The sequence below is a fragment of the Numida meleagris genome, chromosome 1 (assembly GCF_002078875.1).
Source record: "Numida meleagris isolate 19003 breed g44 Domestic line chromosome 1, NumMel1.0, whole genome shotgun sequence".
NCBI lineage: Eukaryota > Metazoa > Chordata > Aves > Galliformes > Numididae > Numida > Numida meleagris.
The window spans coordinates 71,594,221-71,607,169 of NC_034409.1; the positions used below are offsets into that span (position 1 = coordinate 71,594,221).

General features: G+C 39.6%; 1 protein-coding gene across 2 annotated transcripts in view; it reads left to right on the plus strand.

Annotated features, from left to right (window-relative positions):
• Positions 1–12,949, plus strand: part of ATXN10 (ataxin 10) — a 100,278-nt gene that overhangs the window by 916 nt on the left and 86,413 nt on the right. Inside the window, exons 1-3 of one of the 2 annotated variants that reach the window (XM_021393140.1) lie at positions 3,350–5,142; positions 7,202–7,393; positions 10,912–10,994. In XM_021393140.1, the coding sequence (XP_021248815.1) occupies positions 5,129–5,142; positions 7,202–7,393; positions 10,912–10,994 (289 nt within the window). In that variant the 5' untranslated portion in view covers positions 3,350–5,128. Of the gene's footprint in view, positions 1–3,349; positions 5,143–7,201; positions 7,394–10,911; positions 10,995–12,949 lie in introns of those variants that run through there. The other variant, XM_021393134.1, reaches the window with a different exon arrangement.

The following is a 12,949-nucleotide window of genomic DNA, read 5'->3' on the forward strand; positions in this document are numbered from 1 at the left end:
GATTATAACATTTAGGAAGTTTGATCTTTCTTAGCATAAAATTGTATTGTTATTAACTCCCAGTTCTGTGTTGGTTAATTAAACTCACGTTTGGAAGGGATATACTCGTAAGTACTCCCTTGTGTGTACAGGAGAAATCTTTCTGGCTTTCTTTTTCTCTGGGGAGGCCGAAGGACCTGTGCAAATGTTAGGTTTACACACTGATACTTTCTCTGTTTCTTGCCTCCATCTCTGACATTTCTGCAACCAGCTTTGACAGAGCAGTAGATATCCCCACAGTAACCAAAGTTCTTTGTGTATAGGTGGTGAAGTAGAAGAGAGTGTAATTGCCCTTCTGAGAGGAGGAGGGTGTAGTGTGAGTTTACAGCCCATAGGACATGACAGAATGAACAGGAGAGCAACTTCCAAAGTTGGCCAGCTGTGGAAGATAATGTTCTCAGTGCTATTGAACCAGAAGAAACAACCTAGTGAGCGCTTGATATTTAACTTGTGACATTCAGTGATAATTATTTTGCCATTATGCAATTGATAAATCTGCAGTGCTTGTGGTAACAAAAAAAAAAAAAAAAAAGTGAAAAGGGAGTGGTAGTGTTCTGTAATTCAGAAGTAAATAAGATTAGCAAAATAGGGCTAAAATAATTAAGTTATGTGGAATTTAGCTGAACTCAAGTTTCCCACGTGCTTCAATTGAGATTTCAAGTGCCTTTGAGCATGGAAGAAAATAGCTTTATTCTATTCCGAGCGATACTGTGCTCCCAGGAAGATAAATACTTCAGGGCAAGAAATGTGTAGAGTTCCTAAAGCAGAGAGTAGAAATAGAGAATCCCAAGAAGTAGCATGATTTTTGGAGGTCTGGTCTTTTGAATGGAGTTGCATTAATATTTTTAAATCCGTGTTCAATAGGATGTCATCTTGTGTGGTTTCTTTTTTAACAATCAAGCATTTGGGTCACATAAGGGGTGACAGTAATCTTTCTTTCAGCATGGATAGCTGAGTTCTAACATGCTATTTTGACGTAACAAGAAATTATTCATGTCTGAAGGCTGGGCTTCTGCTTCTTTTGGTGTTCCTGCAGCATGTTTTACTTGATGCTGAAAAAAATGACAAGTGGGAGCAGCAAATTGTGAAGGTCTGTCTTAAGGAATAAAATGCAGGAAACGGAAGTTTTTGGAATATCGACAGAGCAGTTCTGAATGAATTTCAAGGTTTGTTTACCACAAAAGGTCTCTTTTCAGATAAAAGCTACTGAATGGACTCATTGCTAATTGTGTAGGTTAATACTTAAAGATTAGGAAGAGGTTATGGAAGGGAAATATTTTCCTTTTCAAAAGTAGACTTTAAATATTTGTAGCTGCTGTTTATATCTTTATGTAAATCTTTGGCAAGAAAGATATGGAAAGAGGAATATTTAAAAAAACAACAATGATGGTAAGGATTGCTCTGTAACAGTTACCTGAAATCACTCTTGACTGATTCTTTAATGTCAGCTAAACATTTCCTGCTCTCCTCACTAGTTTGAGAATTAAGTTTTATGTCCAGAGAGATGATTTTAATTGAAATGTCTTTGAGGCACACCCTGAAACTGCAACGATCTGTAAAAGTTTTAAGTGCAAGAGTCATATTTTGAGAAAATTTAAATATTACCTACTTTACTGAACAGCCTTTAAATCATTACTTCTTTGTTCAGGAGAACTTTTACATGTTCACATAAGTTTTTCATTTCTGTTGTAGAAAGAGATTTGACTTCTGCACAGAAACATCTGGCTTGATTTCTTTCATAATGTATAAGAGAGAGATTTGGAGGGCTGTCTCTCCTTGCTGATATGTGAAAATCCACATCTACTTCTGTGTTTACAGTGAAGACAGGCACTTCCTTGTGTATGTCATTTTTACTCTGTTAAGTTAGGCAAAAATTTAATCTCTGTGTTTTACTGGAACATCTCAACTCTTACACTATATTAATTGAATGATATTTTTCTCTCTGAACCTAATATTAAAGTTTTCACAGTAGCTTGATACCTTTGTGATTCAGTATCTGCTTCGAACTATCATTCTACTACATCACTCTAACAAGAGTAGAGTAGAAACTTTCCCAGCATCAGAATGACTTTAAGGTGTTCTTTCAACAGTAGAGTTGCTAGAACACACACAGAAGTACTTGCATCTTTTTTTGCTTTACCTTTTAGTAAATCTGTTTTACCAGTTAAAGTAATTGAATGTTGTATGCTAGTGCATGTCTTGCACTGACCACTGATTTGTTCATTTTGAGATTGACTCTGGAGAGGACCAATTTGAAGTGATATCAACTCATGGCATAGACATATGTAAAGCAAACTGCAATCATAGAATCAGACTGAGAGTTTTCCTGTGATAGAATAATGTCAGTGTTGTTTTTAAGTTCTGTGTGACGTCTTTGCTGTACAGAGAAAACATGGTTTCTTAATAGAGAAGACATGGCCCAGTGGGTTATCCTTTGCCAGGCTCATGTCTGCGTACATTTGCTGTGTGCATGGTGGCTTGTTAGCCACTAAATCTTTCAGTGGTATGCATATCTGTGTTGAAATGGCAGGAGCTGCAGCGCTTACTGCAGGTGGAAGGTTTGAGTCCTGTGAATATTTTTTCTTGTTTTTTAAAACCAAATTCCAGAACTGCTTTCTGGTTGTATAAGCGCTACCATTTTCTCTATGAGTATCTTCTCTTGTTCTTCTTTGTGTCACTTTGTTTATGTCCCTTCATTTTCACTCCTCTGAGAAATGTAGCTTTTTTCTCCCCTATAGATATTTCTCACCGAGAGTGTGTTGTTTTCTTTTGTTTCTATTAAGTAGCTGGAGATTGTGTTAGTGCATTGGTCCTGATATATTGTGAGGTGCTAGTATAAAATGTGTATTTCCTGGAGATCTATAATCTGATGTTTTAGTAATTTGACTATATTTATATTTATATATAGTTATATATTTAACTATACTGTATTTGTGGATGTGGTTTGATATGTGGAAGTGTGATCAGTTTTGATAAAGGATGGGTAGAGCACAGGTAATACTGTATCACCTTGTTTGACCAAGAACTTTTAATGCTCTTTAGGAAGAGAGTTATGTGTGAACACAATATTACTTACCGTTGTATCTTACTTTCTCAAGAGAGATTTCTCAACCTTACATCTAATAACTTAGAACCTCACTGTTTGATCTTAGATATGCTACAAGTCTGCTTAAGCTTCAGGGAAGTTGCATCTGCGTTTCCCTTTTCTTCTTTACTCTAGTTAGAAGTATTGCACGAACAAATTTATGGTATTGTACAGGAATGTTCAATAAGCGCTCTCAGGTGTGGCTTCTTTTCTTAGCATGTTGTATCAAAATTGAGTTATCAATGGTTTTAGTGCATTGCCCTCACCTTGAACATAAAATCAGGGGAGAGTATGTGAATAGCTGTACTTGGGAAATGTGCATGTCTGTGTGACAGCTGTGCGTGCTGGTCTTGGGAATCTGGTGAATGGACATGCTGGGCATAGTACAGCATCTTTGTTGTCAATTTGCACAATTGTTTCTGTGCTTTGGATTTTGTACTGTTCTTTTCCTAAGCCTAAGTAGTGGCATAGCACTTATTGTGTTGGGGTATTTGTCTGATGAAGTAGGCAGAGTGGACTGACGGAAACAATTAGCTCTAGTGCAGGTGTGTTCTGTCCCACAGTGAGAGATCATGGTGTGCTCCTCTTGCAATTGAGGAGCCCCCAAGGTAAGGAGTGAGCTGCTGGGAGCTGCCAGTAGCCCCCAGCCCTCAAGGGTGTGGCTGAGGAGGTGTGGACAGGGTGAGGAGCAGCAGTGTGGTCCCCACAGGTACAAAGGCAGTCCCAGTGAGTGTGAATGACCAGAGCAGGGAGGGCAAGGTGGGATAGGATGCATTGTTTTGGGAGCAGCAGGAATCAGCCTTCTCCTGAAACAAAAACAGTAACCACCCACCACAGTGGCCAGGTTGAGGCAGGAACCTGGAGTGGGGGCCCACAACCTTCCAGATCTGATGTGTGCACTCAGACCGCCTGAGGAGTGAAAGAGCATGTGTGCCTGGCTCAATTAACTTTTTGAACAAGTGGCCAGGTTGCATGAAGAAGTCACCAGGTTGCACAGTATCCAGGAACTGGAGAGACAGATGGACATGTGGTGCTCTACAGTGACAGGCAGACCAACAGCCATGCCCTAAGTCCATGCAAGGGGAAGAAGCAAGCAAGTCTTGAGGAGACAGACCACAATAACAGAAAAGAAGAAGGAGCCTGGGCCCTTGTCTCTGCTTGGAGCAGAAGGAGGTGTTTCCCCCTTGCCCTCAAAGTGCCCTAAAGCAACAGATATGGGGCACTAGGCCTGGAAAGAGGAGAGGGTGTGGGTAGCAGTCAGGACTCAGGAAGGGACAGCTGCATAAATTTGGTCCAGCTAAAGATGCATGTTAGAACCAGTGCTACCAAAAAAAGGCAAAGAATGTTAACAGCTGGGGACTCTGCACTGAGAGGCATTGAGGCGTCTGTTTGCCATCCACACAAACTCTCTAGAGTGGTTTGCTGCCTGCTGGGGGCCATCATTCATGATACCCAGAAGATGCTACTGGGCATGGTGAAGGTGAAGGACTACTGCCCATTTTTGCTCTTTCAATTTGGTCATATAAGGCTGCAATAAAAAGACTACAAAATACTAAGGAGAGTCTTTATGTCCTTCAGAAAGATGTTGAAGGGACTGGGAGTGGAGGGAGCATTCTCTGTCCTCCCAGTTGGAGACTGGGAGCTGAGAAGAGGGAATTGGACAGATCAGGTGAATGATTGATTGTGGGGCTGGTGCCATGCTCACAGCTTTGGCTTCCATGATCTCAGATGTACTTTTGGGAGACCATGTGTGTTGACATCAGGTGGGATGCAACTGACCACATCGGGCATGAATATTCAGGGCAGCAAGCTGGCTGGGCTGATTAACAGAGCTCTAACCTAGATTTGTTGGGGGAAAGGGGGTGTTCTTCTGAGTGACATAGAAGTGTCAGGGAACACTGTCACTTTAAGACGCAGCAGGGAAAAAACTCAGAATCCTCTCAAGGAGTAAGGAAGGGCGCCTTGAAGAAGGACAGTCCAGCTGAAGTGCCTCTACACCAATGCATGCAGCGTGAGAAGTAAGTAGGAGGAGTTGGAAACCATAGTTCAATTAGAAAACTATGACCCAATCACTATAATGGGAACATGGTGGGATGAATCGCAGATCTGGAACGCCACAGTATAGGACTACAAGCTTTTTAGTAGAGATAGGCAAGGAAAGAAACATGAGGGAGTTGCCCTCTGTTCAAAAATGGATAGACTGTGAAGAGCTGCCTCTGAGAAACAGCAATGAACAGGTTGAGAGCTTGTGGGTTAAAACTGGGGACCAGAGCAGTAAAGGACATCTGGTGGTTGGAGGTCTACCATAGGCTGCCTGATCAAGGAAGCCCTGTTGACAAGGCCTTCTTGCTTCAGCCTCAATAAGTGTTGTGCTCACATGCTGTCATCCTGATGGGAGATTTTAGCCATCTGGATGTCTACTGGGGATGCAATACAGCAGGCTGCAAGCAATCCAGGAGCATGTTGAGGATAACTTCTTGGTCTGGGTACTGGACAGCCCAACTGTAAGTGAGGAGTTTCTAGACCCTGTGCTCACCAATGCAGATAAGCTCATTATAGAAGTTAAGATTAGAGGTAGGCTGGGCTGCTACAGTTGAGTTTGTGAACTCAAGGAATATGGGCCTGGCATTATAGTGAGGTCAGAACTTCAGAAGAGTGAACTTATGGCTGTGTAAGAAATTATTGGATGAGATCCCCTGGGAAACTATCCCAGGGCAAAGGAGTGGCTTAGAGCTGGCACCTGTTTAAGGATGCCTTTCTGGGGGTATAAGAGCTCTCCATCCCCCAGTGTAAGAAGTCAAGCAGAGGAGGCAGGAAACTGGCATGGCTGAGCAAGGACCAGCTGGTTAAACTGAGGGATAGAAAGAGAATGCACAAGCAGTGGAGGCAGATGATGAGTGGTGTTCCCCAGGGGTCTGTCTTGGGACCAGTGTCTTCAACATCTTCATCAATGACCTAGATAGTGAAATAGAAAGAATCCTTCACCAGTTTGCTGATGACACCAAGCTGAATGATGCAGTTGATAAAGCAGAAGGAAGGGATGCCACCCAGAGGGATGTGGGCGAGCTTGAAAATTGGGCCTAATGAGATTCATCAGGATGTAGCACAAGGTGCTGCACTTGAGTCAGAGCAATCCCAGACATAAGTGCATACTGGAAGAAGAATTTGTTGAGAGCAGACCTGCAGGGAAGGACTTGGGGGTTCTGGTGAATGAAAAGCTTGACACAAGCCAACAGTGTGCTCTTGTAGCTTTGGAAGGCCAACAGCATCCTGGGCTGCATCAAAGGAGAGGTGGCCAGAAAAGTGAGAGAGGTGATTGTCCCCCTCTTCTCTGCTGTTGTGAGGTCCCATCTGGAGTACTGTGTGCTGGGGGCCCCCGGCTTTAACAGTAAAGATGTGGAGCTGTTGGTGTGGGTCCAAAGGAGGGCCATAAAAATGATTAGAAGGCTTAAGCATCTCTCCTATGAAGACCCGCTGAAGGAGCTGGGCATGTTCAGCCTGAAGAAATGTCTCTAGGGAGACCTTGCTGTAGCCTTTCCGTACATAAAAGGAGCTTCTAAGCAGGAGGGAGACTGAATTTTTGCACAGTTGGATAGTGATAGGACAAGGGGGGGATGGTTTTAGAGTGAAAGAGGGGAAATTTAGTTTAGATGCAAGGAGGGAACTCTACTTTGAAGGCCTGAGGTGCTGGAACAGGTTGCTCAGAGAAGCTGTGGATGCCCTATCACTAGAGGTGTTCAAGACCAGGTTGGTTGGGGCCTAGTACATGTATTAGTATGTATTTAGTAGCATTTTTTTTTTTTAATTGTTACAAGGTGGTGTTGGAAAGCTGTGAGGAATACCAAGGCAACGCATAACTCCCTTGCAGCTCTTTTAGTTCTTTTCCTGAAAAGGCTGGTGGGATGATTGTGTATGTATATTTTGCACTTTCTGCTTGAGGGATCTTGTATGCTAAGGGCAGTTACAGATTGTTGCAGAAGTATCCTATAGGTAATAATAAGTGTATCTGAACTAATATAAACCTTCTTATTAATTGAGCTTTTTTTTTGTGGTTCACCACAAATTTATTTATTTCAGAGAAATGGCAGAAGAAAGTCTATTTCGGGATCTCCTGGAAATCCTGATAGGAACCTCAAATGAAATTGAACAGGCCTGTAAGGATTCCTCTGAACTGCTGGATATAGACACCTGTCTGGTGCTCATAGCAGAATGTTTCAGATGTCTGAGGAATGCCTGTGTTCAGTGTGCCAAGAATCAACATGTCATGAGGTATAGTTTTGATCCATTTTAATTCATACAAAATTATAATCTTCTGATGTTTGTGAGGTTTTATAGAGATTCTTATTTTACACTGCTGTGCTAGTTGATTTATTAACTGGTATTTCCTTTTTGATTCAATCACTTGAAATGAAGTATGCGAGTAACAAAAATAGCTGACCTGTTTGTAGGTCAGAGTTTGGGGCATTGATGAATGATAGAAGGAAGTTATAGTTCATGTTCCTAGTATGGGTTGATTTTGAAAATGATACAAGCCTTTTGTAAGTTTGAATGTGGAACTAAGCTTTTTTTTTTTGATAATATAATGAATAAGCAAACAGCCTTAATTATCAATTGCAAGATCAGTATTTTTTTCCTTAAAGTACATATAGATCTGTTTAGCAGTCTTGGGAGAGTGTAGTATCTAGATAGCATAGATATATTTAGTATAGTACATTTCCACCCTGATATGTATATTGAATCAGGCTCATTAAGTTATTTAGGCTCTCTTTTAACCTGTATCTGTTATAGCATTGAAGAGATGGTTGCGATACAGCTAGTAGTCATAACTGAAAACCTGGTAGTCTACCTGCTGTTTAAAAGTAACTCCAGATCCAGCCAACCCAAACAAAATCCCCTAACTGAAAACCAGACCTGTTTCAAAGTTTGAAATACAGTCTTAAAATTTTGTTTCTTGGGACTTCTCAAACTTTACTGAACTAAGTAAAATAGAGCAAAGTTCAACTCCCGTGCTGGGGCAGAGTTTTTGTTAATAGTATGGAAGTTGCAGGGCTGTTTGCAGAAAGCATTGGTTTTAGAAGAAGTTAAATCTAAATTCAGGCTCCTAAATGTTTTTTCTTGACATTACTAGCACTTGTAATTATGCTGTGGGTCAAGAAACTGATCTGACAGAAAATTTACTTATTTATTATTTTTTGCTGTGTGAGTGTTCAGCCAGCTTGGGTTTCCTTATTTATAATTTCTTGTAGCTCCTTAGTTATTCAGCTTAACAAAGGAGAGGGAATGGAATTGCATGGCTGGGAGTAGAATTGTCCTTCTTGGCAGCATGACAAATATGACCTAGTAATGAGTCTAATATTTTCTTTCTAATGGAATTCAGGTATTTAACCTGCTTCTTAATAGAAATTTGTTCTGTGCAGTTTATGCTTGTGCTGTATGCTTACCCTTGGTAGGCAGTTACTATAGCCTTGCATAGGAAGGTGGATGCTGATAATTGTAGTTCCCTTTAGATTGCAGGAGGTGGGAAACGCCTGTCTGTATAGAAAGTTCTGGCAATGTTTGTAATGATAAATGACATTGTGGATCACTCTGAGGGGACTGTTTTTGCTTTGTAGCAACGTAACAACATTTTTTGCCCTGCAGTAGGTGCTTTGAGCTATCTTTATACCAGTCATGTGTTTGTGTTGATTTTTAAAGTTACAAATGCACAACTTATTTAAGAAATAAATATCTCGAATGATAAAATGCTGTGAGAAAAAGAAAAGTTATGTGTCTTTGATTTTTGAAGTGTTCAACGTTCAGATATATATATAATTAAAAAAAAAAGGAAAACTACAATTTTTTTGACCAAAATCAGAACTGTTTCTTTATAGGAAAGAATGCAATGATTGTAAACACATGGGTTGTTTAATAACTTTGAAGCTACTGAGGAATATGGAACGTTGTTCTTTCCAGCTTCTCTGTTTTGCATGCTGTGAGGAAATTTGGAGTCTGAACAAATGGGAAATGTTTTAATAGACTATATATTAGTGTATTATCTATTTATAAATGCATATTTGGTTTCTTTTCTGTATTATAACATAATCAGAAAGAGAATGTGTTTGTCTAACAAACATCTGCAGAAGACAAATAATTATTCAGCATTCATCTGTAGTGCTGTGATATTTTTGCACTAACTTGTGCTTGGGTGTAGAGATTTAGCAGAATTGGTATTCTGAAGTTTCAGCCACTCTATCTTAGCTGATCTCTTCTCGAACAGCTTAACTACTAAAGTATACAAATGAGTTAAAAGCTGAAACTTCATCTGTTTATAATGTATTCTTTGACTTGCTGGGTTTTGGTTTGGTTTTGGTTTTTAACCCCTGCTGCATTCATATCCTGGAAGATATATTGTCTACCTTCAAAATTGCTGATTTTTGGCTATATAATTATTTTGGCATTTTTTATTGCCAACTTCACTTCTGATAGACTGTAAATTAGTGCATATTTACTGTCACCCTGCCGTATTAATAGAAGAAGAATGAATGATTGCTTCATCTTCTTTGCTTCCTGCCTAGATTTTTAAATGTTTTCCTGTGAATTGACCCTAGTGGTTGCTTGATCATTTTGCAGATATTTAAAAATCAAAGTTCATTACTAAATAGCATGCACTGATGCTTTCCCTGAATGCTTGAACTTCGAACAAACAAAACGGTTTAATTTGCAGGAATAACCTGCTAGATCTTGCAGTTGATTTAGAAAAACAGCAAAATTTGGAGGGAAAGTTACTTAGCTCCAAATGTATTGTGTCCAAAATTAGAATCATAGAAAAAAAAAAAGTCTTGAATTGGAAGGGACCTACATGTATCATCATTAAATTGTTAGTGTGCAGTCTGATGAAATCAAAAGTACATCGATAGATTCAGAGTTGCTCACTCTTTGCTAAGGAGTGCCTTTTGAAGATTCAGTCAGGAAAACAGTGCATTGTTCCATAGTGGAGATATGGCAGCATGAGAAGATAAGTGACAGGCTTTTTGCTTGGATTTTCTTAAAATGTACTCTTGCCTTTTCTTGCATCACAGAATAAGCTCAAGTTTCCAGGAGTTAGCAGTTCTGGCCTGTTGTGACATTTGTTCATTGGCAGCTCTTTGCACAGGAGTTGAATGTTATAGTTGTCCATAAGTATATATGAAATCTCAAAATAAATCAGTAAACATTTTGATCATGTTTGTTTCCTATTCTTGAAGGGTTATGAAAATTTAAGGGTTATAAGAATTCAAGTATGAACTGTAATCACACAATGTAGTTGTTATGGATTTGAAAGCAGTTCATATTTTGAGCCTTCCCTCCATCAGTTATTATTAGAACATGTCTTAGTGAGAGATAATATATAAACTAGGTTGCTTGCTGGTCCTGCAAAGCAGCCAGTGAATGAGTATTATGTGGATTTTCTTGAAAGTTGCTATAATGACAGTGTGAAAACTTATTCCTTTCTAGATATTCTTTCTCTTACGTCTGCTTAGCATTTGTGAGGCTTAAAGAAGTGTTAAGAACTGGAGAAGGGCACAAAGGTGCTATCTTTAAGTACACAAGATGTTGAACACCAAACTGTTGAAGCCTGAAACAAAATGTACACCTGTTCCTTTTCTTTCTAGTGACAGTAGTATGGCTATTGTTAGTCAGACACAGCAGGAGAAACAACGTTTTATTTCAGGCTTTCTGAAAACATTAAAGGCTTGGTATTAACTGAAGAGAAAAGGCTTTTTGCTTTATTTCATATGAAATATTTTTTCCCCCCAATTTCGTAATAGGAACTTGGGTCTCATCGCTGCATCTGTCCATTTGATCAAATTGCTTGATGGAATGCAGGTCAAAGAAGAACCATTACTGATTGGTAAGGATGTGGATTTTGTTAAATATATAGTCTGCACTGTATTTTTTATGTTGGAAGTCATGTGTGGGTATGATGTCACTTCACTGATACATTTTTTTCATACACAAACTTAATTGTTTCTGGAACTGCAACATGCTAATTCCGTTCTTCTTTCTTTCTAACTTAATGTGGATAGTGGGATAGGAGGGCAAAGGAAATTCTGCCCAGTTGGTATTTCAAAAGTTGATTAAAAAGTTAAGAACTTTTTTTCCTCCTCACCTTCCCCCTCCCCCCCCCCAGTTCTCCACCTTTTCCTTTTTTTTCCCCTTCAAAATATGTTCTGTTGTTTTGCTGTCTCTTTATTTGATCTGTGAACATACTGAGATGAAGAAGTGTTCCCTTTATTTTGAATGCATTTGAAATAATTTATATGATTATAGTAAATCCTGTCTGTGAGGGTTTTTTTATTAATTTACTTTTAATTTTCATTTATGTATTGTTTTTGCTGGTTGGCTGGGGTAATAGCTGCCAAGAGCTAAGTACTGATTTGAGTACTGTTCACAAGTCCTTAGCAAATGAAGGTTTTTTTGTTTTTTACTCTTTCACATAGTGAAGAGAAAATTTGTCTTGAGTGTCTTTCCTGCTTAATGCTAGTCATTACAACTGATTTCTACCAAATTCCTTTTAACCAAAAATTAAGGCATTTTCAGTAATTTTCTTCACATTCTCTGTGTGTGTAACTTGATACAGGACAGTGGACCCCAGTATTTATTGTCCGTGGTTGCAGAGAATAAGGAACATTTTGTTTCTCTTGCTGCTTTTATTTCTTTTCACTTCTTTTCTTTGAATTAGGTTTCTACTGAGTTGCTTTTGCTATTTTTCTATAATAAATGTCTCAGAGTCAGACAAGGGAGACTGAAAAAATACATGAAAGGCAAAGTGTCCTGCCCAACAGTTTTAAAGTTGTGGGATTCATTTTAGACGAGTAAGAGAAAAGGAAAAGTGATAGGAACTAGAAAGCTGATCTTGTCCAGCACAAAATTGTCCATAGTGTAGGGTCTTTGACAGCAGGAACCTCAAAAGGCTGTCCTGGGAAATTGGGCCTCCTACCTTCAGCTTATTCACACCATCTGGAATTGTGTGAGTACCACCATTCCGTGCTCCCTTGTAGCATGTGGAGGAGAGTTAAGATGTGCCCATTGCTGGTGACCTACATGGCATGAGATTTTCCCCTCAGTCTTCTGGCTGCTGTCCTCCCCTTGATAAGCTGTCATACACAGGTGAGCTGCTCTCTTGCTGTTGGGATCTGAAGAAGCAGCAGTGAATGGCATTCAGCAAAAAAGGAAGGCCAAGGGAGACACAAGAACTTGATTAATGGCTACAGACTCCTTTACCTAGCAAGATGTTTAAAAAAATTTTTTTTTAATTGACCAGAAAGGTTTTAATAATATTTCACAAAAAAAAGTGCAAAAAAAAAAAAAAATTAAAGACAAGCAAGCATTATTCACAGAATCATAGAGTTGTAGAGGTTAGAAGGTACTTCAAGAGACCATAGTGTCCAAGGCCTCTGCTAAAGCAGGTTCCCTACAGCAGGTCACAAAGGAAAGCGTCCAGATGGGTCTTGAGTACCTCCAGAGAAGGAGACTCCACAACCTCACAGGGCACCCTGTTCCGGTGCTCTGTCACTCTCACAGTAAAGAAGTTCTTCCTTATGTTAGTGAGGAAATTCCTGTGTTCCAGTTTCTGCCCATTACCTCTTGCTCTATTGCTGCACACCACTGAAATGTGTCCACCCCCATTGACTTGATTCCCACATTTTAGATATTTATAAGCACTTATGAGATCCCCTCTCAGCCTTCTCTTCTCCAGGCTGAACAGTCCCAGGTCTCTCAGCCTTTCATTGTACAGGAGATGTTCTAGACCCTTAATCATCTTTGTGGCCCTCTGATGGACTCTTTCTAGGATATCCCTGTCAT